Consider the following 27,198-nt stretch of genomic DNA (forward strand, 5'->3'; position numbering starts at 1 on the left):
CATGGTGAATTGGAAAAAGAATTAATATTTTGTGCATGACTCAAATGGGCTTGGACGACTGCATTTATACATCTCTGCAATAACTCAATTAACTTATTCATTAAGTCTTCTGGAATGGCAAAGATATGGCTTCTCCATCTTCCCCAGACATGCTCAATAATGTCTGGTGACTGGGCTGGCCAATCCTGAAGTACCTTGATCTTTGCTTTCAGGAACTTTGATGTGCATCCTAAATCTCCACCTTTATATTATTAATTTTCACCATTAAAGGCAGGCTATATTCACACACTTGCCTCACAACTGCTCAAAGCACTTAACAAGTGATTTTGTTTCACGTAATAGGTCACATTTCAGATTAGCTTCAGCTTGTTCTTAAATATTATGCGGCAAAATTCGTGAAAATGCTGCCCTAGAATGTTAATTATGCGTATGAACCATTATCACTGAGAAGGAAAATCCCTTTGGAAAAAACACACGCCGACTCAGCACTCTGAATTCACTACTGTGCCGCAGTACAGAGAGGGTGAGTGAGAAATATGGGGCTGTGGAAACATGCTGCGCATCATCGTCATCATCATCATCCTCATGAGTTCAGCTTCAGGAGCGACGCAGTGCAGGAGCGCATCTACTGCACTAACCTACAAACCAACACATCCGAGAGCAGAACAGCCTGGCAAACGGATGTTTGGCGTATGCAGTGATGGTTTTCTAATTTACATTCATTTTTAAAACGTTTAACAAAAAAAACATTTGCTCATTTTTAAAAAAAAATCGGTTACTGTAGTTACTGTACTGTGGCTTAAGGCTGAATTCAACAATAATACATGCGCTCGTGCGTTTGAGCACGCGACCGCTCTCATCACTGCCCGGCGCGCGCTGCGACAATATGCGCCACATGCGCTGATGGGGATCCCGCACAAGCAGCAGTTCGCTTTAACTGTGTTTTTCAGTCACTCGCTTACAATATTCAGTCACTCGCTTCCGACTGGTTCTGCCTGTACGTCACTGCTTTAATTTAGCATTTTATCTTTCGACTCTTCTTCAGTGAGACACTCCGAAACAGCTGAAAGATGTAAGTAGGCTATTTGTTGTACAGCCTATTACTAAATACTAATTTTTATTCCAAATGTGTACTCCTGTGTTAATAATAATATTGTATTTTATTGCAAAGTTAATATTTTGTTTTTATTCATTTAGGTGTATTATTATTATTATTATTATTATTATTATTATTATTATTATTATTATTATTATTATTATTATTATCATTAATCTTAATCAAATGTAGTTATTTGCAAACCCTTTTCTACAGCTTTCACAGGAAAGTGTCTCACATTTGTAGTTCTGGATTAAATTTACATTGTAGCTTAGCTTGTAGTATATTGCTTAGCTTAGCTTAGCTCCACTACACCTCCATGGTGATAAAGGCAAGAATAGAAGAAAAAAAAATATTATCAGACATACTGTGAAAATGTCTTTGCTCTGTTAAACATCATTTGAGAAATATTAAAAAAAAAGAGAAAAAAAATTAAAGAGGGGCTATTACACTTTTCAGCTATTTACTTTATAACTAAGTTGCTATTTTGAACAATGAAAACACTTTACTGACAAGTAATTTAGCTAAAAAGAACGATTAAGGCAGAATGCAAGTATGGCTTTAACTTTTAGGTAGCCTTATGTCCAACTTTATCCAAGCCATAAATATTATTTATATTCATTGAGCCAAAATACACACATTTCTACCAGCAAAACTAATGTTGTGGATTTATTCAAGTACAAAATGCCCTTTAAAATAAAAATTGCTGTTACCACTACTTACAGTGCAGTTAGCAAATTCACTCTAGAATATGTGTCCTGATTCTTATTCAGGTCTGCTGCAGATGATGCAAATCCAGCAGGTGCTCCTGGTGGCCCTGGAGGAGCTGGTGCTCCTGCTCCCCCTCCAAACACCACCAGCAACCGCAGATTACAGCAAACACAAGCACAAGTAGAGGAGGTGAGCCTTTGCATGGTCAGACCTTATGGACAAAACAATTACAGCATTAAACATGCAGAGGACAGAATATACACTCTCAGAAATAAAGGTTCAAATGCTGTTTCAAAAAGAGTCACAGCCGCACTTTTTACTTACAAATATTTTAGGCACTTTATGTATTAAATAACACAAAATAATGCATAATCAAAAGAGAGTTCATTGCTTTAGTAACTGTTCAGTGTGGTTCTTTCTTGCGTGCTGTGTTTGTGTGATTGTGAGAGAGGTGGTGGATATCATGCGTGTGAATGTGGATAAAGTGTTGGAGAGAGATCAGAAGCTGTCGGAGCTGGACGACAGGGCAGATGCTCTACAGGCTGGGGCTTCACAATTTGAAAGCTGTGCTGCCAAACTCAAGAACAAGTACTGGTGGAAGAACTGTAAGGTGAGACTACAACACAAAGTCAGTGAACACAATATTTCAATATAATAGTTAAAATGAATTATTAAGTGTCTGTTGTATACAGTGCACAGCAATTTCAGTCAATATAGCCAATATTTCGGGGCATCTAAACAAAAAAAGGGGTAAATCAAATAGTCCTTAGATTAAATAAAAGTTTGGTCACTGAACATCTTTAGGAATAGAAAAACAATACATTTATATTTAAATGAGTTATTGCAAAAATATATTGATACAATTACAAACTACAAAATTTAAATAAAAATGTATATTTTCTGTTTCTCTAGATTTATTTCTGTTTATTAAAGTTTATTTTAATAGTTTCCCCCAACATATTCATTTGGATGTACAACTTTTTGAACTGTGATCTTAAGATTCCTTTGATAGATTAGTTCACATTTTTGCCATTGGTCTTTTTTTCGGAACTAATCGAATGTCTAGACACACATATATTATTGTAAGGCGTCCTATATAAAATATTAATTTAAAAAAGAGATTTGTTAGGGGTGTGCTCATTTATGCTAAACTTATTTATTCATTTAATTATTTGTTGTGTGTGAATACATTTGAGTTGAAGTCAAGCTATCTATCTTTATCTATATCTATATCTATATATCTATATCTATATATATATATATATATATATATATAATATATATATATACAGCTAAAGTCAGAATTATTAGCCCCTTTGAATTTGTTATTCTTTTTTAAATATTTCCCAAATTATGTTTTACAGAGCAAAGAAATTTTCACAGTATGTCTGATAATATTTTTTCTTCTGGAAAGTCTTATTTGTGTTATTTTGACTAGAATAAAAGCAGTTTTAAATATTTAAAAACCATTTTAAAGACAAAATTATTAGCCCCTTTAAGCTTTTTTTTCCGATAGTATACAGAACAAACCATCGTTATAAAATAACTTTTCTAGTAAAATATTATTTACTGTCATCATGACAAAGATAAAAGAAATCAGTTATTAGAGATGAGTTATTAAAAGTATTATGCTTAGAAATGTGAGAGAATCTTCTCTCTTAAACAGAAATTTAGAAAAAAACAGGGGGGCTAATAATTTTTACTTCAACTGTATATATATAAATATAAATATATATATATTATAAAATAAAAATAATAGCAAAAGCACATGCAATTCCTAAAACTAATTAAAATTGAGATTAATATTTACACAAAAAATTATTTTAATAATTTATAATTATTAACAAATAATATAGTATAAGTAAAGTATAAGAATAAACTATAATATGACTGATAGATGTTCTCTGAGCTTCAAATCGCGTGAATGAAAATAGGTCAGTGCCCACTGCTTATGTATGCTCAGTGATTTTGTTTAGTACAGCTGCTAGTGTTCATTAGTTCAATTGTGTCAGTTGGAGCCTTTGGGTTTTTAATAGATACAGAGGAATATATAATATCAGTACAGCTCTTTGCATAGTGTGTGGACTACTTGCTACTTTTGTTACTATATGGCATGCAGTGTTTTTAACATATATGTGTTATAAGACTGTATTTAAGGATCAACACTGTTTTATTGTTGTTTTTTCTTTTTTTAAGATGTACAATAAGATTAAAAAAGCAGTGTAATCTGTCAAACAAATGTTGGGACAGAACATATTTATTGTTTGGATATTATGCGCAGGCACTTCTTCATAAATGTACTTAAAAGTTCTGCACATCCTGCGTCCCTGGAATTCTGTTTTTGCAGACTTTACGTTCAGGCCTGCATTTATTAAAATGCTTGATTTTTTTTAGACAACCTGTGTGGAAGCCTGCATTTTTTAAACCGTGTTGATGTGTTATTTTGATTTTTGTCTTAGATGATGATTATTATGGGGGTCATCGGAGTCCTCTTCGTTGGAATCATTTTCTGTGAGTTGTGAATAATGTGAATAATGTCAGCGGTTCATTTGAAGGATGGGCTATTTACAACATATTATCAACATTGATTTATTACACTAGATGTCAGTTATACTTTTTACAAAGGCAATTATGTCATTATAACAACACAATTACCTATTATTAGCCCTATCGTCACACTTTTTTTAAAGTCACAATTCGTGCTATTAACTATGGGCCTATTACCTGCATATTATTAAGATATTACCTGTTTAGTAGTTACATTTATATTACATTTAGTCATTTAGCAGACGCTTTTGTCCAAAACAACGTACAATTGCGACAACTTGTCTGAAGCTCACGTAATAAATTCACAATTTATGGAGTGATGGTGAGAAAGTGTCAGAGAGATGAAAGAGTGTGTCTACAGGTGGTTTGTCAAGCCCACTCACCTGTGTGAGGCACACTCAGAATTAGTTATAAATTTTGATAGCTATATTCTAAAGTTGAAACCAGAAGTTTACAAACACTGTATAAAAAGGCACGTAACTATATTTTAAAAAGTCAGATGTTAATGTGACTGAACTTTTTCTCTTTTAGGTAAGTTAGGATTATCAAATTTGTTTCTGTTATGCTTAATAGCAAAATAATTTCGGGATATTTTTATAGAAATTGTTATTACTTTTCTTGAAAGTCAAGTTTACATACAATAAGATTGTTATGCCTCTGAAAAAAGCTCAGATGATGGGGTCAAGGTTTTTTTTGGAAGCTTCTGATTGGCTAATTGAGAACATTTGAGTTAATTGGAGGCACAACTGTAGAATAGTATTTAAGGGAAAACCTCAAACACACTGCTTCACACTTGTGTGACAACATGAGAAAATCAACAAGCCAGAATCAACGAAAAAAGTCAGATTACAATTTGCTTAATTATTGAAGACATGAAATGAAAACCTGTCCTGGGTGAGGCAGTGGCGCAGTAGCTAGTGCTGTCGCCTCAAAGCAAAAAGGTCGCTGGTTCGAACCTCAGCTCAGTTGGTGTTTCTGTGTGGAGTTTGCATGTTTTCCCTGCCTTCCCGTGGGTTTCCTCCGGGTGCTCCGGTTTCCCCTACAGTCCAAAGACATGTGGTACAGGTGAATTGGGTAGGCTAAATTGTCCGTAGTGTATGTGTGTCTGAATGTGTGTGTGTGGATGTTTCCCAGAGATGGGTTGTGGCTGGAAGGGCATCCGCTGCGTAAAAACTTGCTGGATGAGTTGGCGGGTCATTCCGCTGTGGCGACCCTGGATTAATAAAGGGACTAAGCCGACAAGAAAATGAATGAATAAATGACATGTCCTGTGATCTCATGGAAATTAGATTGAAATGTTTGACCGTAATGAGCAGTGTTACATTTGGAGGAAAAGAGGAAAGCTTACAAGCCTAGGAACACCATCCCAACTGTGAAGTATGAGGGCGGCAGCATTATGTTGTGGGGCTGTTTTGCTGCAGGAGGGACTGGTTCACTTCACAGCATAGATGGCATCATGAAGAACATTATGTAGAAATACTGAAGCAACATCTCAAGACATCAGCCAAGAAATTAAATGCCACATTTCCAAACAGACCATGACCCTAAGCATACTGCCAAACTAGTTAAAATGTGCTTTAAGGACAATAGAGTAAATGTTTTTAAATGGTCATCACAAAGCCCTGAACTCAGTTCTATAGAATATTTCTGGGCAGAATTGAAAAAGCTTGTGCGAGCAAGACAGCCAACATATCTGACTCAGTTACACCCATTCTGTCAGAAAGAATGGGCCAAAGTTCCTTCAGACTATTGTGAGAAGCCTGTGGAAGGATACCCAAAACATTTGACCAAAGGTATACAGTTTAAAAGCAAAGCTAAACAAATATCAAGGAAATGTATGTCAACTTTTACTGTCTAGAAATTAATAAACAATTCTCAAAAAATAAATTATCTCATTATTCTGGCTTTTAGCAAATGTAAATCATTTATGTAATCCTAACGAACCTAAAATAGTTAACGTTTAGTATAATTTACCATCAGACATTTTTAAAAAAATGGTTATGTTCCTTTTTTAGAGTGTATGGAAACTTCTGGTTTCAACCGTATATCCCAAACCCTACACCATAACTAAACCAAGAACCAACTACTGCCTTACTAACTATTAATAATCAACTAATTGGTCATTTTTTGAGCTAAAATTCCTAGTTTGTCTTTTTGTTAATAGTGTGAATTTTGACTTGATAATGTGTTTCCACATTTTGAATGATTCCCACCATTCACAACTGGCTTATTACCTGCCTACCTATTATCAATATATTACACTTATAAAGTATGATCGTATTCTACATCCATACACCCAACTACTACCTTAGCGACTACTAATAAACAACTAAATAGTGGTTTACTGAGCTAAAAGTCTGAGTTAATGGTTTGTTATTAGCGTGATCTGTGAAAATAAAGTGTAGACTATTCTACTAACTTTGTATTATATTTTCGTATTTATAGGTGATTGTGTATTTACTGGCAAGCTCTGCACACACTCAATAATTCACCAACACACACATTATAGTGAATTATACATTAAGGACAGGTGTGCTGGCAGTGTGTTATGAGGTGAAATAAAACTGAACTGACAGAAAGACGTTTTGCTGACGGGTGTTGACCACCTTTTACTTTATCTTCCCACGTCTAGTGTATTTCTTCTCTTGAACGGATGACGAGTGAACAGTCGTGTGCTCCACCTCCAGTAGTTCCCAGATCCTCCTCTCTTCAATCTCAGTCTCTCTCATTTAGTCATTTTGCACAGTAGAATGCCGATATCCAGAATGGGCACACTTCACATGCTCTATATTTACAGCCACCCTCCCTCTCAGAATCTCCTGCATTATTCACATGCAGATGTTCATACACGAATGCACAGAGCAAGAGAGTGAGGCAAACAGACTAAGAATAAGTGGGGGAGGCCAAGAAGAAAAAAAGAGAAGCATACAATACCATTCAAAGGAAGCGTTCAGTTCATCAACAAAACCAGCTTTTAATTAACCTGTTAGCCAGCACTCAATTTTGGGGATTTACACCTACCCAACTTTAAATAGTAACAGTTCCTGACTCCAGTAAGCTACAAACACAAATTATGTATCATTGGAAAGAAGACGCTTTGAGCTTTTCTTTGGTAAAAGGAGAAGTTACATGTTAAAAAATATAAAAAGTTATACATTATGAAGTCACAAGAAAAAAAATTGTATTGTGTTCAATATTTGTTTTTCATATACAAACACAGGAAAACATTAATGTAATGTCCTAGAAAAAATATGACTTGAAAGCCAAATGTCTCATGAGTTTATATATCAAATTTGATGACGATAGCATGCAAAATGAGATTTGTGTAAAAAGTTTTCTGAGGCTATGTCGAAGTCTTTCTCTCCCTCACCGTCAGAGGCACTTTCTCAAAAATGATCTTCCCATACTAAAACATTTACAGTTGCTGAACGATTCGGTCTACATTCACAGTTTATGTATCTTTGGAAAGAAGACACTCTGGGCTTTGTTATCCATCATCTAATGTTTTTAATGCTCAACATAAAAAAAAGTTATAGATGCTTAATCAAATGTGAGAGCTATTGCGTTTAGAAATGTTAATGACATTTTGAAGTCCAATTCAAATGAATCATAAATTTTCTTTCATTTTTACAAAACTATGAAGCTGGCTGGAATAATGTGTGCTGAAAATCCATATTTTCCATGACAGAAATAGGTATGGACCGATAAAAGATTCTGACAGTATGATAACCTTGGATAAAAATATCACGGTTTCACAGTATTGTTGATTACTGAGCTAAAATAAATTATTTCTAAATGTCTGGGTGAAAAACTAAAACTTTGAACACAATATATTTTATTATGAGAAACATTTCAAATATTTTGGGGCAGTAAATGTGACAGGCTAAATAATTCAAATAAATTATGGACTTCTGCTGTCTTCATTAGTTTCTAAAACACAGATTTCTTTACAATTTAAAATGGCATCTTTAGATATATTTTCTGCTAAAAATGCGTAAATAAAAAGTCATACCATAGAAACGATATAGCAGAAAATATTGGTGGTTTTAAAACCTTGACTTTTCCAAACCGCGGTATATCTTAAAATACAGTTATCATCTCATGCCTAGACGGAAACAAATGACATTTTACAGAATATTTGTTAAACAATATTAAAACTGTTCTTTTAAAGTCTGCGTGAACCGCAAGTTGCTGAGACATTTATTTCAGTATGTTGATGTACTTCCAACTGAAATGGAACACTCAGTGAGGGACGGGGCTTTCTTTTTTTGCGCATCATTCACTAATAGCAAACTAATGGTGGTTAAAAATATCATGACTCTAAAATGGCAAACCTTGATTTCATACAGATTTTAATAAAATTTGGAAGTTAAATTCAAACCGATCAATTACTATTATTTTACACAAAACTATGACGCAGATAGTATTGTCTCTGTAATATGTAATATGTCAGATTATAGTAAAATTCATCAATTAAATGTTACACAATATTTGTTAATCAATATTAACAGCTTTAAACAATATTGAAACCAAACATTGTTCATTTGCATTGTTAAAAATATTTTACGATATTAGCATTTAAAAAGAAAAATCCATTAGTTTTTTTTTCAATTGTTTTGCTTCAAATTTCAGAACCCTGATGTCAATTTTCAAAATTCCAAACAGTCACCACTTTTAACACAGACTCTCAGTGCTCAAAACTCTGCATGCCTGTAATACATTGTAAAAGTGATACATGGAACTCATATATGTGGAATAAGGATGAATAAGGATGAAATCAATAGATGATGGTGTCTTTTTGGGTCATCTTCTGTGCTAACTGATGCCTATCCTGAAACTTTCATCATCTAAATATGTAATATTGTACATCAGTATCCATACATCAAGAGTAATGCAGCAGTTACTTATTATTTTAAGCACTTGTATCTGTTGATAGTTACATCGTGTTGATTTAATTAATGCACAGTTATTTCAAATGTAATGTTTGAGTTGCTTTTGGAAATGGGATCAATTTGGTTCAATTGTGTTATATTGTAAAGGGGGGTTTAGTTTATTGAACAAAGTATATTTGACTTTTGTATTGTATCCAAGCATTTGAAAAACAAAAAAGAGTTAAGAGTTTTGTAAAAATGTGCGATTTTGGCAATGGTTGTAAATTTTGTGTTTATAGAGTTTTGAAAATTGACATCTGGATTCTGAAATTTGTAGCAAAACGATTGAAAAAAAAAACGAATGTATTTTTGATCAAATAAGTGCAGCTATTATTAATTATTACATTTATTAATTGTGACTATTGTTGTTTTTGGTAAAGCTACAGCTAAAACAATTTAAATTATTGTAAATAATAAATTTATATACATAGAATGACACATACAATTACTACAACTAAAAATTTTGAAATTCAATAATAAATGTATTAAATTCATTAATAAAATGTATTCGATTCCACAACAGAAATGTAAAAGAAGAGTTTCATGTAGCATGAAGGATTTAAGATGCAGAAAATAGGTCAGTGCCTACTGCTCATATGTGTTCAGCGGCTTCATTTATTTATTTTTTTACAGCTGCTTGTGTGTTAATTAGTGTAAATTAGTTCATTTGTGTGTGCTGAGCCTCTAGGTTTTTCTAATAGGTGGAAAGAAAATATGAAATATCAGTACTCTAAAAATTGAAATGACAACAAATGCTTCAGTGTTACATTCATCCATCAGGTTTCAACTAAACATTTTTAGTCAAAGTTTACCTTCAAACTTTAAATCTTTAGTCAGTTTGACTGATGTAAGTTAAGATCGCTGATGATAAGTAAAGTTGATTCAACCAAAATAATTATTTACTGTTTACTCATTACTGTTTAGACTATATGAGAATACCAATATCAGCTAATATTTGAATAACAAACTCTTGAGTGGTATTGTTTGTAAAACAGAGAATGTTTGAGCATTTATGAGTGTGTGGAAAAAAAACCTTCCATCTGACATTCTACAAATTTAGACTAGTTTATCCCTACAGATATTTAGATTATTTCCATTGCATTGGCATTATTGTTTTGTTATTAATAGTTTCCATGAGAAACCTTTAACCTCTAAAGAACCTCTCCATTTTCCAAAACAAAAAAGTTATTTATAGTGGAAAAGGAATCTTTAGATCTTAGTCATTTAGAAATAAAAGTGCTTCTTTGAAGAATTGTTATTAGTTTCTTCGAAGAAAAGTTGTCCTCTTGGAACCTTTATTTTTAAGAGTGTTTATGGCATCAATGATCCCATTAAAATCCTTTAACAACCATGAACAACAACAACAACAACAAAAAAAAGTAAAAAAAAAAGTTTACAGTAAAAATGGTTGTTTCGAATTCAAAGTAGTTTTCACACTCTGTAAAACTTTTCTGTAAAACTCTTGTTTTTTTCGGCACAAGTTTTTTAATGAAATGAAGGGTAAAATAGAAGGCTTAAGGTGTTTGAAGTTGATTTGATGTCCCCTGATTTGCATGGCGGAACAATCCACTGTTAGACTTGTTGATTTATTACTATTAACTGCCTGTTAAGAACAAAATAAACCTCAATTACCTGTTCTGTGAAAACGCCTAATCTGGGAACAAGACATGAATGCTACAGTCCTGCCAAAATGTACTGAAACATACACAAGTGGCCAGATAATCAATGCAGAAACGCCTACACAATAGTCTATACTGCCATGCAATATGTAAGTGTTGGTTTTCACATTCCTTACTATTGTTGGTTCACATTCCTTCCTCAGCACAGTCTTTTATATTTAGTTTTGTTGTTGGAGAACTTCTATATGTGTATTCTTGTTTTGTAATGTTAACAAAGGCAAAGTATATGATGTTTTATTTATTATCTGCATAAATCTGAATGAATGAAAGGGTGTATGGGCTAACAGAGGGGTAAAATCAGCCACTGGAAGATTTTAATGGCATAAACCGCATGCTTATATGCCCCTGAATAAAACCTTCAACAAAACTCATCTCTGTTTCTCTCTTTATTTCGTTCACTAAAGCAAATAAAATGTACAACACATAAACATTACACCACAATCTAAAATCATCTTTTGTTTTGTTGTTGTTTTACTTTTACGGAATAAGCCACACAGAAAACCTCAAACTTAAACAAATGTGCCATGACTGAGGGAAATCAATCCATTTTAAAGACGGATGAAGTAAAAGGCAAATCAAAATAACGAAAATGGTACTGTAGGAGCCATACATTGTATTTTGGCTATTGGCCACAAGGTGTCAGTAAGAGACTATATAACTGTGGCTTCACTGCATGGAGGAAGACAGTGTTGGTAGGAAGCACACAGTTTTTGAACGTATCGTCTCGTATCGTCTTGAACGTGTCATCTCGTAATTGAAGGTAACAGAGAAGTGTGCTTAAAGATAAAGAAAAGTGATTGAGTAATTCTGTTGATTGGAAGTTGATTGGACAATAAATATGTTTTTATTTGCATCTATTTGCTTACGGACTCTGACTTTTACGCGTTAAAAACTTGCTCACTCTACCAACAATAGCGGCATTGGTAAGCCGCTACAGGTTCCTTCCAAGACCTCTTTCAGTAGGTTGCTGCTGCTTTTCTCTTAAAACACTGAAATAATAAACAAAATAAATCCATAAATACATTTAACATTTAAGACTTTATCTAAGTGTAGCTACATGATTCAAATGCATTGCTTTAAACACAGCCATTACAAAGTTTGGGGTCAGTATGCCTAGTATGATAATTATTGTGATTGTTACCACTTTCACTCACCAAGACAACTTTATCCTTTTTTCAAACAGTCATTTTGCTAAATATAACCATTTAAAGCAATTTTATAAGTTAATAAGTAAATAAAACAATAAAAAGTAAAGTGATATTGATGTATTTAAAAAAGTCTTTTATTTCTGTTGCGACAAACTGACTTTTCAGCATAATCAGCTCAGTCTTCAGTGTCACATTATGCTCTTGTAATCATTATAATGCTGATTCAGTGAACATTTCTAGTTATTATTAAACTGCTTGTCTGTAAACCAGAATGCATTTTACAGGATTAATTCATAAACATAAAGTCTTTTCATCATGTAAAAGCCTTTACTTTCACTTTCGATTAATTTACTTGCAGAACAAAAGAATTCATTTCGTTCCGAAAATTATTGACCTCAAACTTTTTCAAAGTAGTAGTTATAATTAAATACTTAATATTATATACATTTATAGAGTTCTGCATTATCATTTATACAATGAATATGTTTCTAAATGAAATATGTGTTTGTGTGTAAAAAACAACAACAACAACAACAACAACAACAACAACAACAACTCACCTCCACCTTTAAACGCTTGATACAAAAACACCACTGATATCAGCAACATCAAGCTTATTGTCCAGAAAGCTGTATCTGTTCAATTGAAAAGGTTGATCAGCATTCATTTGAAAAGGTTTCCTGAATTTCTAAATTAAGGCATTGTCAGTTTTACAGTTATCAAAGCATTTTTGCTATTACTCTTTGTGAACATATCATTGGTGACAGTTTTTCCTTCAATGGCTTTGGCACATATTTCGAAACAGGCTTAACATTCTCTAATCTGCAAGTTCAGTCTTCACAACTTGCTGAACACCAGTTGCCAGAAACATAAAGTGCTTAGACTAGTGTCAAAAAGTTTATAAAAAAGCTTAAAAGTTAGCCATATAATATATAATATAATACCTTTATAATATGATAAATAGAAAAATTTAAAAACTTTAAATTCAGTGACAGATATGGATAGTGTGCTGATGTGAATCTGAAATGTAAGACTGATAGTTGTTCAACTCTTAGCTGGAGAAACTACACGTACATAGCAAGTCTTTACATAGTGGCTTTGTTTATAAAAACCAGGCACAGAACAAAATGTTTCAAAAGTGAGTTAATGAGTAATGAAATAAGCCAATGCCAAAAACATGTTGCCAAAGTGTTTTTGTCATTGTGTGAGCCACACCTATTGCAGTTTTTAAGCATTTTCTCACCATGACAAGATTTGCTGAGAACAGTTACTACACATGTGCTAATATATACAGTTGAAGTCTACAGAATTATTAGCCCCGTTTATTTTTTCACCAATTTCTGTTGAACGGAGAGCTGATTTTTTCCAACACATTTCTAAACATAATAGTTTTAATAACTCATTGTTAATAACTGATTTATTTTATAAATAATATTAAAGTAAATAATATTTGACTAGATATTTTTCAAGGCACTTCTATACAGCTTAAAGTGACATTTAAAGGCCTAACTAGTTTAATAAGGTGAACTAGGCAGGTTAGGGTAATTAGGCAAGTTGTTGTATAACAATGGTTTGTTGTGTAGACTATCGGAAAAATATATAGCTCAAAGGGGCTAATAATTTCGACCTTAAAATGGTGTTAAAAAATTTTAAACTGCTTTTATTCTAGCCAAGTAAAACAAATAAGACTTTCTCCAGAAGAAAAAATATTATCAGACATACTGTGAAAATTTCCTTGCTCTGTTAAACATCATTTGGGAAATATTTATAAAAGAAAAAAAAATTCAAATGGGGGGCTAATAATTCTGACTTCAGCTGTATATGTACAGCTGCACTGGACCAAACATTCAGCACAGCCTTGTATGCTTAATTTAAACGAGAAAAATATTCATCCTTAAACATGAAATAAATGTAATAGAAAGCAAAAATGTAACTTTCTCAAGCATCAACACTTTGTTACAACAACAAATTATATTTTTTTAAATAAAATTAATAAGCAGGCTGATTGTATTTCTTGAAAAGTAACACTTCAATGAATGATAGAACCTTATATTTAGACGCGGACAATGACTTTTTAGAATTAAAAGGTTCTATCTGCATTGTAATAAATGTAATAAATGTTTTAGGATAAATATTTATTTCTTGTTCAAATTAAGCATACAACGCTGAGCTGAATATTTTGTCCAGTGCAGATGTTCATTTTATGTAATTAATGTGGCAATATTTATTGTTGTAATTAAGACCTCATGAATGAAATTATTTCCTTGCCCTTCAAGGCTTAATATCAAATTAAAAAACTTTAAAAGAAAACAGATAATGAGCAAATTAGTTGTTTAACAAAGTTTAATTAACATTAGAACATATTTTACTGACTATAATAATACAAAGAATAATATATTTTACATTTCATATATTAATTTTTTTTAACAACGTAGAGGTCCTGTGGAATGACAAGGAAAGCTCATCCTGATTGGTCCTCGTGCGTGCATTCAAAATGCTGATTGGCTCACAAAAAGAACCTTATAGAGCCTAGCTAGAGTTCAACTTTGGGGCTAAAGCCTTTTTTGTTTTTTTAAATAAAAAGTCTTAAAATGTGGACAACTTTTACAAAAACATCACATGTAAATAAGTTGTCATATGAGTATGTGAACAACTCAAATTTGACAAAAATGTCAGATAAAACCTTATAATTCTAAGTTGATAAATTGTCAATTTAGCAGACATTACTTTCCATTTGATATATTGTAGATATTCTTGTCTGTACACGCATGCTAGATAGATTTTGAGAGATGAACGGACCACTCTGCATGTGATGGCTCACACAATGAAAGAATGTTTGAAGGATATTAACATTTCACTGAGAACCTAAAATGGTTCGTAATTGTTGAGAGCTGTGCTAACTCTTATTTAGAAAAAGAAACTACTGCTTCGGGGATCTGAACTTGTTGTTCAATTTTAAAAAGTGAGCCAAGACCAAATGACCCAAAGCAACTGAGGAAAAACTTCAAATATATCTTACCTGGCTCAGGTTCTTCCACAGTGAGGGTGGCATTAGTTGGAGTTTCTAGGGAGGGATGTGAGACTCTACAGGTGACAACAGTCCCCGGTGGGTGTTTGTCTGGTAACAGGGTGAGGTGAGAAGAGACAGAAAATGTTCCATCACTGTGCTGCCGATGACTGGAGAGCGAGGAGTCCTTAGACAACGAGATAGACTCTTCTGAAGACGGAGCCTGTGAAAACCACTCCACCTGCAGGACAGCAGCACAGAAGAGTCAGGATACAAAACTAAAGCTCAGCTCCAAACAAACTCAAGACTGTAATATGGTTTTGGACTTGTCACTCAGGTTGATTTGATTTGTCGTCTGCTGTGACATGTAGCTGACCTGCACATCCAGAGGGTAGTAGCGATTGCAATGGCAGCTAAGTCTCTGAGGTGTCCTATTCGGAAATGACAGCTTCTCCTCAGAAAGTGTGATGCGAGGCGGTTCTGTGTAGAAAAGAAAGCATGTGATATCAAACAGAATCCTTGACTAATTATCACTCTGTAATGTACAAGAGCACTTTTTAAGGCTTATTTTTTCACTTGACATGTGGACTTGTATTAAAACTAATTTGTTTGATTATTGTCTTTTACTTTTGCTTCTTTTATATGATTTAAATATTTTATCCTTGCCTCAGCATTAAACTACAAATGTCCAGTACTAATATAGTATAAATTACATTTATAACTGTGATAATCACACTGCAACACATATTTTCTTAGAGATTTTTACTTGTTTTTAGTTCAATTATCAAAAAAAAAAAAATCCTTCAACCAAGAAGCATTTTCTAGACAAAAAAAAAAAAGTCTTGTTATTAAATAAAAACAAAGTCAAAGTTAAGTGAGTTTCTTTTTAAAAGAACGATATAATCTGATAATGGGGTATAAGTAAATGAATCTAACAACAAGTTTATTTGGCTTACTTCACTAGAACATTATTTTGACTGTTTTCAGAAACAAAACAATTTTTTACTTTGCTTCCAATTTAAGAATGTTTAGATATTTGAATTAGAAACATGAAAAAAAACTTTAAGTTGAAACCAATAGCCTAGTGGTTAAGTGCATTGACATTTAGCGCCACAAGGTGCTGATGGCGTCCCAAATACCCTGCTCGAGGTCCTATACAGATTCCTCCCTACTCCCAATGCTTTCCTGTCTGTCCTTTACTCTCCTGTCACATTAAAGGTGAAAAAATAAATAAATAAATAAATAATTAGAAAAAAGCTATATTTTTTTTTGTTGCATATTATCAAACCTTTATTTTCTTTTAATGCGTTAACAATATCCTGTAGAATCTACACTGTAAAAGAAATCTGTTCATTAACAGTTTCTGTATTTTAAGATTTACAAGTGTTTTCTGCTTGTTTACTGATGTGAATTGCATTATGGGATGTTAATCTCTGCTCTGTCCACTATTGATATCGAAAATTCAACTCTACAGTTTAACAAAGTTATTTATATTGACATTTTATAGTTTGAAATACGTTTTATAGTTTGAAATAATATAATGTATAAGAAGCAATATAAAGAATAATAAGTCTGTAAAATAACAGAAAATATACCGGCAGTTTATTACAAAGTTTTCGTACCAGTTTACCAGTAACTTACTGTAAATCAATTACAGCACCATTTATCCTGCTGCACTGTAAAAAAATCTGTATTTTTATGGTTAATTATATTATATATTATATTTAAAAAACTGTAAAATAAAAGCTGTTAAATCACAGAAAGATAAAATAAAATAACAGACATTAAATTACAGAAATTTCTGGTAAATTTCTGTAACTCAACAGCAGTAATTTTACTGTAAATTTCTATGATTTAACTGCCGTTATTTTACGTTTTTTTCCAGCACCCCAGTTGCCAAAAATAAACTGTAAAATTAAAGATTTTTTTACAGTGTGTGCATGTATTTACAATATCATATATCTTTACTGTAAAATTAACAGTCATTTTCACATTGCAACTTTAAAAATACACCAGCATACTGCATAACTGTCCTACAGTATAATACAGTTCATATTACAGTTAAATACTGTTTAATTTCCAAAAATTGTTAACAGTGTTTGCTTTACCATAGCTTTAAGTGTTCACACTTGGCGGATGGTTGATAATAAAGCTTGTTTGGCAAGCTGTCCTAGACTTCCGTTTGAAGGGCGAGAGGGGAGTTTGAGCTCAAGTAGGGCTCGAGAACTCCTCATGGTTTATTTAGGACCTAAAACAGATTATAGGGATAGCTTTGAAGATGTAAACTGCTGACTGAAAAGCATAGATAGGAGCCTGACTAAGAGCTCGTCTATAGTGGAAATTTGGTTTAGTCAATTTACTTATGTTGCATGTCTTTGGACTGTGGGAGAAACCGGGGGAAACCGACGCGAGCTCAGGGAGAACATGTCAATTCCGCATTGAATGCGTCGACTGGCCTAGTAAAGACTTGAACCAGTGGCGTTCTTGCTGTGAGCCAACATTGCTAACCACTGAGCCGCCCTGCCACCCTATCCAGGAAAAGTGAGGAGGAGTAGGAGTGGAAGGGGGGATTCTTCAAGACGAAGATAACTGAGGTAAGGTATTTATAGTGAGTTATGATTCATCTGATTGATAATTCATGTGTTAGTTAATGCAGTTAGTTAATTCATATGCATGTGCTCCTCTCGAAATTAGTTTATAAATAAACTTTACTAAATGATGGTAAATAATATTGAATATGACAAAAATAAGGCATTTGTGTTCTCTCACAAGACAAAATTGTTTGTGTTGCCCTGATGAACTTTGCATTAGCTTGAAAACATACTGAATAGTTTTTTTCTGGCAGCTCATATTATTTTCAACACAAATCTAATATTATCATTTTACAATCAACATACCATGTAGACATGATAAAAATGAGACAAGGAATGTTTATGCAAATAATGCAGAATTATATGCAAAAGTATTCAGTATGTGCATTTAGGATGTAATGTATCATTTAAACTACAGAATACCTTGAAATTGAAACACAACACAACATCACAAAACTAACTAAATATAACTAAATTACAGAATGACCACGTGCCCACTGTTGGTCAATAAATGAAATGAGAGATTTAAAGAGCATTTAAAAAAAATCAGCACCAGAGATCTTTTTAAATAGATGGTCAATTAATCTCAGCAAGGTTTAGATCAGAACAAAAGTCTCACGTGTAATGTGAAGCTGCACGATCTGTTGAGTCTGAAAGTCTCCAGAGCCCACGGTGCAGATGTATGTGCCTTCATCTGAGACCTGCAATGTCCTGAGAGTTAGAGAGGCATTTCCATCCCTCACTAGAAGATCTGCTTCAGTGCTGGTGTTTTCCCGGTCCACGAATACTGGAGTGTACGATAATATTGACATTTAGCATCCAAACAAAATTCACCTTCGTTTACAGAATAATTCTCACCATCTGATCCTATTTCTGTCTCCATCTCCCTTGCCTTCATATCAAGAATTTTACGGCCATTTCCTCTGTGTTGAAGGCGCCACTCCAGAGCCACATCCTGCCCAGGGACCGACTCTTTTTGTCTGAAGCCACAGTCCAACATCACATCACCCCCTATTAATGCCACAATGGATGGTACACGAGAGAACACCACAAACACAACTGGGTACAGAGAAAAGAGAAAGAGACAGAGGAAAATTCAGTACATGAAACACACAAATGATTGTTACAGTACATGATTGTTTATATACGTTGTACTTCTTCAACGACTTTTGAAGTGATTGATACCTCAGACTTGCAACACTTTTTGGTTTTGGTCGAGATGCTAAAAACTTCTGAAACATTGGAATGGGACATTTCCCAAAAAGGAGAAATGTTCATCAAGCGCAATGTATCAAATGAAATCTCCACCAACATCTGACAAAGGGAATATTTGTGCTGATTTTGATTGAAACAGTGTTAACAGTAACAGTACCAACAGTTAACACATAGTAACATTTCCAACGTAGACTTGAGGTGTCTGACCAATTGGTCAGCTGGCCAGTATATATATATATATATATATATATATATATATATATATATATATATATATATATATATATATATTAGGGATGTAACGGTATCAGAATTTCACGGTACGGTAATACCTCGGTATGAATGTCACGGTACGGTATTTATTGAATCATTTACAGGAAAAAACAAAACTTATGAAAATACTCCAAAAAAGTGCCAAAAGTGTCAATGACATACAAATTAGCCATCTATCTGTAAGCTTTGAAACAGGAACTTCAATTTTAATAACAAAAAATTATTAAACCATGTAAAAAAATAAAGTTTCAAATTAGTACTGTTGAAAACTCATCACATTCAACATTTAATCACACTCAGCCCATCTACCCAGATGAGAGCTCTGCTTCTCATCAAGCATCTCCCGCTGGATCTAATCTCACTATATTTATTAAACGGGATATTTCATTTATCTTGTTGTCTTTATCTAACGACATATTCCCTGACTTTAGGCATTGGAATCTATTACTTGTTCTCAGGTAACGTGTTTTGGCTGAGCGCAAAGATAAGTTAATGATTAATGTAACCACGTACATTCTGTATATTGACTGATCGCTTGCCTTTATTTCCTATAATGTATAAGCTTATTGTATGTTATACTTTTAAAATGGCCATTATCGATTCTTAAAACTGATACTCAGCAAAAGAGAGGCTGTGTTTCGTATTTTCACTGAAATTGAAAGGAGGCAGTTGTTATCGGCTCCGTTTTGTTATAAATATCCACACAGTGAAGATGACGCTCATATATGCAGCACGACGCCTCAACATTTCTGCTGTCTGTTAAGTTGCTAATATTAAAAAGAAAATAGGCAGTTCCTTAAATCATGTTTACATTTTATTGTTGAGAAAGTGAAACAAGGAAGCCAGGGTGATGTGAATGAAGTTATAAAGTACACTGTTCCCTTTAAAGATTTACCCGTGTCCTCGGTATAATCTGCTTTTCCATATCAAACTGAGAAGAAGAGACTGCAGCCTTGATCAAACTTGCGAAGTCTGAACTTACACTGAGATAATGCAGGACTGAACTGTGCGTGTAAAGCAGGTCGCACACCAGAAGCGACGCTCGGCGGCGCACCGCACAGCGCCACGTATTTTAGAATTCTAATCATAGGTTTCTATCAGGATACACACACCGGCGCCGCAAGTCGGCGGCTGTCGGCGGCGCCCGGCGACGGCTCAGGACGCAGTTCATTTTTCAGCCGCGCCACAGAGCGCCATCTGATTAGTTTCATGTTAAATATCATTCGAATGTGCGCGTCTGGTGTGCGATACTTTAATCTGTCATGTACGCGCCGTGTCGCGGCGCTTCTGGTGTGCGACCTGCTTTAGAGTTTTCCAGCTCTTTTCATCCCCGCTTCTAGCAGCACACTCCATTTCCGCATTACTGGATCTGTAGCGACAACAGACCGCAAGGGATGATGGTCAAGCATGGGCTGATGGCAATTGTAGTTTCAGCTACCTCCCGTTCGCTTCATTCGCCTGAGCAAATTTTCTCAGAAGACCTATAGTTTTACCGAGTCATGCGACTTCGGTAATATCGAAAAAAATTAATATTGCGGTATGACGGTATTTACAATACCGTTACATCCCTAATATATATATATATATATATATATATATATATATATGTGTGTATATATAAAGATTTTTTTATCTTTGTCATGATGACAGTGAATAATATTTGACTAGATATTTTTCAAGACACTTCTATACAGCTTAAAGTGACATTTAAAGGCTTAACTGGGGTAATTATGTTAACTAGGCAGGTTAGGGTAATTAGGCAAATTATTGTATAACGATATTTTGCTCTGTAGACTATCAAAACAATAGGGCCTAATAATTTTGACCTTAAAATGGCTTTAAAAAAATAAAAAACTGCTTTTATTTAAGCCGAAATAAAACAAATAAGGCTTTCTCCAGAAGAACAAATATTTTCAGACATACTGTGAAAATTTTACTTGCTCTGTTAAACATCATTTGAGAAATTAAAAAAATAATAAATAAATGAGATGGGGGGCTAATAATTCTGACTTTAACTATATATACATGTATTCATTAATTCATTTTCTTTTCGGCTTAGTCCCTTTATTAAGTATTAAGTGTTGAGTGCTGTCGCCTTACAGCAAGAAGGTTGCTGGTTCGAGCCTTCGGCTGGCTAAGTTGGCGTTACTGTGTGGAGTTTGCATGTTCTCCCTGCGTTAGCGTGGGTTTCCTCCGAGTGCTCGGGTTCCCCACAGTCCAAAGACATGCGGTACAGGTGAATTGGTTGACTTAGAGTATGTGTTTGAATGAGTGTGCATGGATGTTTCCCAGAGATGGGTTGCAGCTGGAAGGGCATCCGCTGAGTAAAACATATGCTGGATAAGTTGGTGGTTCATTCCACTGTGGCGACCCCGGATTAATAAAGCGATTGAAAAAGAAAATGAATGAATGAATGATCCTCGACTTTATTCCATCAAAACTAGTACAATTAAAAAGTACATGTGAAAATTTAAAGTACAATGTTTGTTTTGCTAGCGCACATAGTTGTTCTTCAGGTGGACAATTAATCAGAGCAAGTTAATCCACAAAAAAACTAATGGTTTTGGTAATCTTCAATCAAAGTTTTAAAGTGGCGGCCCTTATCTGTTGACGTCAGTTTGACCGACACAATCTCACGGCAATTCCTAACTTTTTGATTTAATGGCTAATTCGTATGAACTTGTATGATCTCATTCATATAATATAGAACGATTTGCTTATCCCCCAATGAAGGTTGGATTTAGGGGAGGGTGCTATGCCTCTTTTTTTTTAAATCGTACATTTTCGTTAACGTAAAACGTTTAAAACGTAAAATAGTTGAAAAAAATTGGCCATATTGAATGAGTGTGTATGGGTGTTTCCCAGTATTGCATTGCATCCGCTGTGTAAAACATATGCTGGATTAGTTGGCGGCTCATTCCACTGTAGCAACCCCTAATGAATAAAGGGACTACGCTGAAGGAAAATAAATGAATGAATGTATTGTTTTGTATAGTTTGGCAAGATGGAGGAGTGGATGCTGTGGCTGCATGACTCGCTAAAACATTATATATGGATATATGGTATTTTTTATGTCTTTACACTGATGCACCCCTGTTGTAAATCGGTTTGAGACATGTATATTTAATATACTGGGTTAAGAGTATAAGATGAGGTGCCAATTTTTTTGCTCAGGTTACACATTCGATAAACAAATGAAAGACATCTTATAGTCCCCCATAGCCAAAAGGTCCAGAGTTTGTCATTTATGTAATTTAAAAAATATATATTTTTCATAATATTCAGGACGTCCAGAATATCGGGCATTATTTGTCTCGTGACCTCCCATTCCCTATTGTTGCCATAAATGTCCAATGAAGGCTTTGTTACAAAGCAGAGTCCTCAACCGTTAGCTGTCAATGCACAGCAAAAGCTGCTAATCCCATCTCGTCTGTGTTTTTAAGGCTGTTTACACCGGTCACTTTGTTCGTTTTATTCTGATTGGGTATAAATCTGATCGCTTGAACAACTTCAGTAGGTGGTCTGGGATGCATTCCACATGAAACTGGTCGGGTCTAATTATTTGTTTTTAGACAAAATTATTTAAATAAAATAAATTATGACCTGAAGCAAATCTGACCTACGTCAGTTAAGAGAAACACCTGGGTGTGCTTTTACAGCCAAACAGATGCAACATTATATTAAAAACACATTTACTATAAGCATAAAACATGTTAACGAACAAAAAGCCTAAAGTAAGAATTAGGCATGCCATATTACATGAAAATGTTTAAGGAATATCTGTTTGAATACAAATCACCTATTAAACATTGAAGCATGTGGTGCTGTGATGAAGAAACACTACTACAATCTGAATATATTTAAAAAGCACTCTATAAGTTAAAATAATTGTTATCAATATTATAATAATTGTTATCATATTGATTATCACAACATATTGCCTAAATTAATCTTATAATATGTCTACCTCTATGTGAAGTTCACATTAAGATGAAAAAAAATAAGATGTTTGGTGTGTTTGGACTGACAACAAGTGCACATCATGATCTTAATAAGCAACTTGACAAAACAGTCCTTATTTTTGTTACTGGAAAAAGTATCCACATGATTCCAGACAAGACAATCCAGCACACAATATTTCATAAAATGTCAACAAAATGCTGTATTTAAACATTTTAATCAAATACAAAATGTGAGAGAAAAAATGCAGAAAAAAGGTCCACTTTTAGAGTAAAAGAAGCCCCTTTTTCACTAGGCTGTCTACAGCAGGGGTGCCCCCAAGGGGCCCCTTTGGCCACCCCAATATAATTTTGCGGTTGACATTATTGATTTAAATGAACTTATAAATTCCCAATATTTAAATAAATAAATAAATAAATAAATAAATAAATAAATAAATAAATAAATAAATAAAATGCAGTCACTAAATTATTGTTGGTGTTACTGACGTAGCTCTCCCCCTCTGGTTTAATGCTGGTGAAAGCAAACTGACGCATGCGCGCAGAAAACCATTCCCGCGCGCCTCACGCACTCCTGTGTGAATCCCGGTTGGTTGTTTGCATGCACGCCGACAAAATAGGCACCGCTCATGCGCCGTGAAACCGGAGTAACAGCCTTTTGCGCAGAGGTGTCGGCACGCAGCGAGTTTTGAAAGTCGACTAAAGTTTATATAATATGATGATGATGATGATGTTACTTTCACTAAGCATGCCTTTAAAGCAGAAAGGAGGGATAATGAGTCAGGGAGGTAAGACTTCATAACATGATTTCTCAGGCTTGATCTGGTCTAAGACCACAGATAATTCTATAATACATTTTTTGTATTCTTTAGAATTGTCATAATTAATTTTCATGCAAAAGGTTTCTTAAGTGATCTTGGCATATCACTCCAGTTGTTTCCAGTAATATTTAGAACAAATCTAACAATTCAAGAGAGGTGGGGGTGTATAGGGTGGTTCGCCCAGGGTGTCATTTAAACTAGAACCATCACTACCTTCCCCGAAACAGCAATGGCTATTTAATATTTACCTTAAGCAACAGTATATCAATAGAAGAAGCTACATTAATAAAACGGCTCAAAAAGCAATATGGATAAATGATATTATTAGGTATATATGAGTGTGTATATAGAAATGCCTTTTGTTCAGTTTGTTCATTTGTATGGGTAATTAATAAACTCATTATTCTTTCATTCATTTTCTTTTCGGCTTAGTCCCTTTATTAATCCAGGGTCACCACAGCAGAATGAACCGCCAACTTATCTAGCACATTTTTACACAGCGGATGCCCTTCCAGCTGCAACCCATCTCTGGGAATAATAAACTCATTAACCTTCATTAATTTTAGACATGGCATATACCGTATGATGTACAATAAAAGCACGTAAAAAAAAAGAAGTTATTTATACAGTATATGAAAAGTGTTTTTAAACTAAACATAGATTTTTATTTGGTTTGCACATGTACTTGCTGAATTATTTCAAAGAATAAATTGCAATATTTCAAGAAGAATTAATTAAATGAATAAAAACTACATTATTTCATTTACCACAAACAAAAATATAACATTACACTGAATTCATTTTTTTTTATGTGCCACCCCAAGATTTGGTGCGGCCTCTTCTGGCCACCCCTACGAAAATTTTCTGGGGGCGCCACTGGTCTACAGGCCTGCTTTATGTAACAATTAGCATATTACAGCATTACCTTCTGTCAGCAACGTTGCTGATTGGCTGAGAGGCAGATTCAGTTTACTCTGCATAAGTGGTTGGGCATCAGATTGTGTGGTCTCACTGTGGAGGGTCTGTAGCACCAGAGTGAGGCTGATGCCTCCACCTTCCAGCTGAATTGAGCCAATAAAATGAGCTGGTAGGGAATCCATATCAGCTCCACGAGGAACGTAACGGCTGATCTCACAAACCACTTCCTGTTCATTACAGTCAGCGTGAAGAAGCAAGTCTGCGTTGGGGATCTGAATGGATGGTACTGTGGGATTAGAAATCATTGCAATAATTTTTATTAACAAATGAAAATATATATGTTTCTAACTGAGACATATGATTGTTGACTTTACAGTGCACCTACACATCAACTCAAAGATGAGATCCTCGGGATTAGGGGTCTCAGGAGGGTTATAGGGGGTCACAAGCTCTGGTGACAGACCTTCGTTCCCGACAAAATCCCTGAAGACCAGAGTGGCGGGAGTGCGCTTGAACATCGCCCCTCCCATCATGCCGCCCATCCCGCCCCCTTCCTCGATCAGAGAGCAGGACAGAACCACATCAGCACCATCCAGCCCTGTGACGACAGTAGTACGTTCACCACAACAGCAGGAGGAGCCAAAAGCTACCAAAGTCAGACTATTGAAAATAAAACCGAAAGCAAATCTAATATGTTCCTTTTAACTACGTAAGACAGTAAGGTAATTCAATATTATTTCATATTTCATCTATCTATGTACATATATTAGCAGACCGACCGAAAACAAGACAGGAACACACGAATAAACAGAGCTCACCATAAACCAAAGAAAGGGAGACGAGGAGCGTTAACATCACCGAACAGCTGCTGACAAGACAACTAATACTGTAGTTTTGCTGGATGTCGCTTACTATCTGCATATATTAACTGAACAAACACGCATTTTAGTCAGAGACATGAAGCGGCTCTCGGTATGCCAACGTCGAAACCGAACAGAGATGCTTTCAGAAGGTGCTGCTAGCCTGCACTTTCACTTTTGATCACCGTTCTTCCTCATTGGCAGATTCAAAATAAAAGTGAGTATTGTTGTCACGATATAATGGAGGTGTTTTTGTTTATTATACATTTTAATTTTGATTTCATTTGTGTGTTTTTATTCTCCCAAATCAAACGGTTGTTATTGAATCCAGTGATCCTACTACAGTACAACACACAAACAACTGCAGTATGTCATAATTAGGGATGCAACGATTAGGAGATTTTGGTTGTACAATTATAGTCTGAGGAATAATCACGGTTATCACCATTATTATGCATTCTCACGTATTCTTTCATTTCAAAATACTACTAGTTTAGAAAATCACATGAAAACTTCTTATATTTTAAAGTGTTATCAGTAACTAATAAAAACAGCACAAAACAACAATAAAAAACAAACAATATAATTAATTTCTCTTTGGACTTAAAAATAAGTGAAAAATGCTTTTGGCATGTAAACATAAGTAATTTTACACTGAAAATAAATGACAGAACAAAAAATAATAATAAATAAATAATTTTGTCTAATGTAAATTTAAACATTATATTAGTTAAGTATTTCCCTTTTAAATAGAACAAATGTAGTCAAGACTGCTGAACCCCTGTCTGAAAGGCACTAATATGCACACAAACCATGTGCTTCCATTGGAAATAATGAACTTGTGCGTGTAAAAGATGGGATATGTGAATGGGCCTTTGTTAAAAACCTTCTCAGCCGTAGTTAAAATCAGCCTTTGATCCAATGTGCCTGTGTATTGTTTACAAGCTCGAAACTTTAAACTAATGCACAGCTGGCATAACTTTAAGTTGCAGCAGTTTTGTTCCATGCAGAAATACGGTGTTGAGAAGCCTTTACAGTTAATTAACCGTGACAAATTGAACCATGGATAATAGTGAAATCGGTTAATCGTTGCATTCCTAGTCATAATACAGTATATATAACATAATACAAATCTACAGTGTAGTACGGTTACCATTTCAACATTTATATATCTTAAAACAATGTCAAAAACCCTAATAAAGTGGCCAGTGATTCTTCAATAGTTTTATAAACAATTTTATCTTCATATTATTTGTCATTTTTTATCTCTTAAACTATTTTCATAATGCACCTTGTTCATTTTGTAAAGTTGCACCAGAATACCCATATGAAACCAGGACTAGTTTGTTGTTGTCAAGCTCTGGGTTATAGTATTTGACCTACAAGTTTCTCAGAAAACACCAGGAACCAGTTTGGGAACTTCTCAGATGCAGCGTCATATT

General features: G+C 34.2%; 2 protein-coding genes and 1 long non-coding RNA gene across 4 annotated transcripts in view; 2 read left to right on the top strand and 1 right to left on the bottom strand.

Moving 5' to 3' along the window:
* The window catches only part of LOC147833274 (uncharacterized), a 331,056-nt gene extending 319,721 nt beyond the window's left edge, over positions 1 to 11,335 (top strand). Inside the window, exon 2 of the long non-coding RNA XR_015511029.1 lies at positions 8,775 to 11,335. This is a non-coding gene — a long non-coding RNA (uncharacterized LOC147833274). The remainder of the gene's footprint in view (positions 1 to 8,774) is intronic.
* vamp1b (vesicle associated membrane protein 1b) lies at positions 887 to 7,494 on the top strand. Its single transcript, NM_001002532.1, has 5 exons — positions 887 to 1,072; positions 1,870 to 1,996; positions 2,259 to 2,417; positions 4,267 to 4,318; positions 6,987 to 7,494. Coding segments are annotated over exons 1-5 (357 nt in total). The 5' UTR covers positions 887 to 1,070; the 3' UTR covers positions 7,004 to 7,494.
* A 2-nt stretch (positions 11,336 to 11,337) lies between the features above and the next one.
* Positions 11,338 to 25,942, bottom strand: tapbpl (TAP binding protein like). 2 transcript variants are annotated; one of them, XM_087286630.1, is made up of 10 exons: positions 25,715 to 25,942; positions 25,282 to 25,494; positions 24,904 to 25,182; positions 18,569 to 18,769; positions 18,330 to 18,497; positions 15,496 to 15,599; positions 15,132 to 15,360; positions 12,673 to 12,747; positions 11,900 to 11,953; positions 11,338 to 11,559 (listed from the first exon to the last, which is right to left on the bottom strand). In XM_087286630.1, exons 1-9 carry the CDS (start codon positions 25,815 to 25,817, stop codon positions 11,946 to 11,948), a joined length of 1,380 nt encoding a protein of 459 aa, XP_087142756.1. In that variant the 5' UTR covers positions 25,818 to 25,942; the 3' UTR covers positions 11,338 to 11,559; positions 11,900 to 11,945. The 2 variants fall into 2 exon arrangements, with proteins under 2 accessions (XP_087142756.1, XP_087142755.1); XM_087286629.1 differs by having other exon boundaries at positions 11,338 to 11,953.
* Positions 25,943 to 27,198: the final 1,256 nt, after the last annotated feature.

Source organism: Danio rerio, chromosome 16 (genome assembly GCF_052040795.2).
Source record: "Danio rerio strain M-AB ecotype USA chromosome 16, GRCz13ab, whole genome shotgun sequence".
In the NCBI taxonomy this organism is placed as follows: Eukaryota; Metazoa; Chordata; class Actinopteri; order Cypriniformes; family Danionidae; genus Danio; species Danio rerio.

Bases quoted from the DNA above. Each gene is read 5' to 3' on its own strand.
- vamp1b (NM_001002532.1), top strand. The intron at 1,997-2,258 runs GTGAGCCTTTGC...ATTGTGAGAGAG, and splicing joins CACAAGCACAAGTAGAGGAG to GTGGTGGATATCATGCGTGT. The intron at 2,418-4,266 runs GTGAGACTACAA...TTTTTGTCTTAG, and splicing joins ACTGGTGGAAGAACTGTAAG to ATGATGATTATTATGGGGGT.
- tapbpl (XM_087286630.1), bottom strand. From the start codon at position 25,817: ATGCAGATAGTAAGCGACATCCAGCAAAACTACAGTATTAGTTGTCTT. The intron at 25,183-25,281 runs GTAGGTGCACTG...CTAATCCCACAG, and splicing joins TCTCATCTTTGAGTTGATGT to TACCATCCATTCAGATCCCC. The intron at 12,748-15,131 runs GTAAGATATATT...TCAATTGAACAG, and splicing joins TGTGGAAGAACCTGAGCCAG to ATACAGCTTTCTGGACAATA.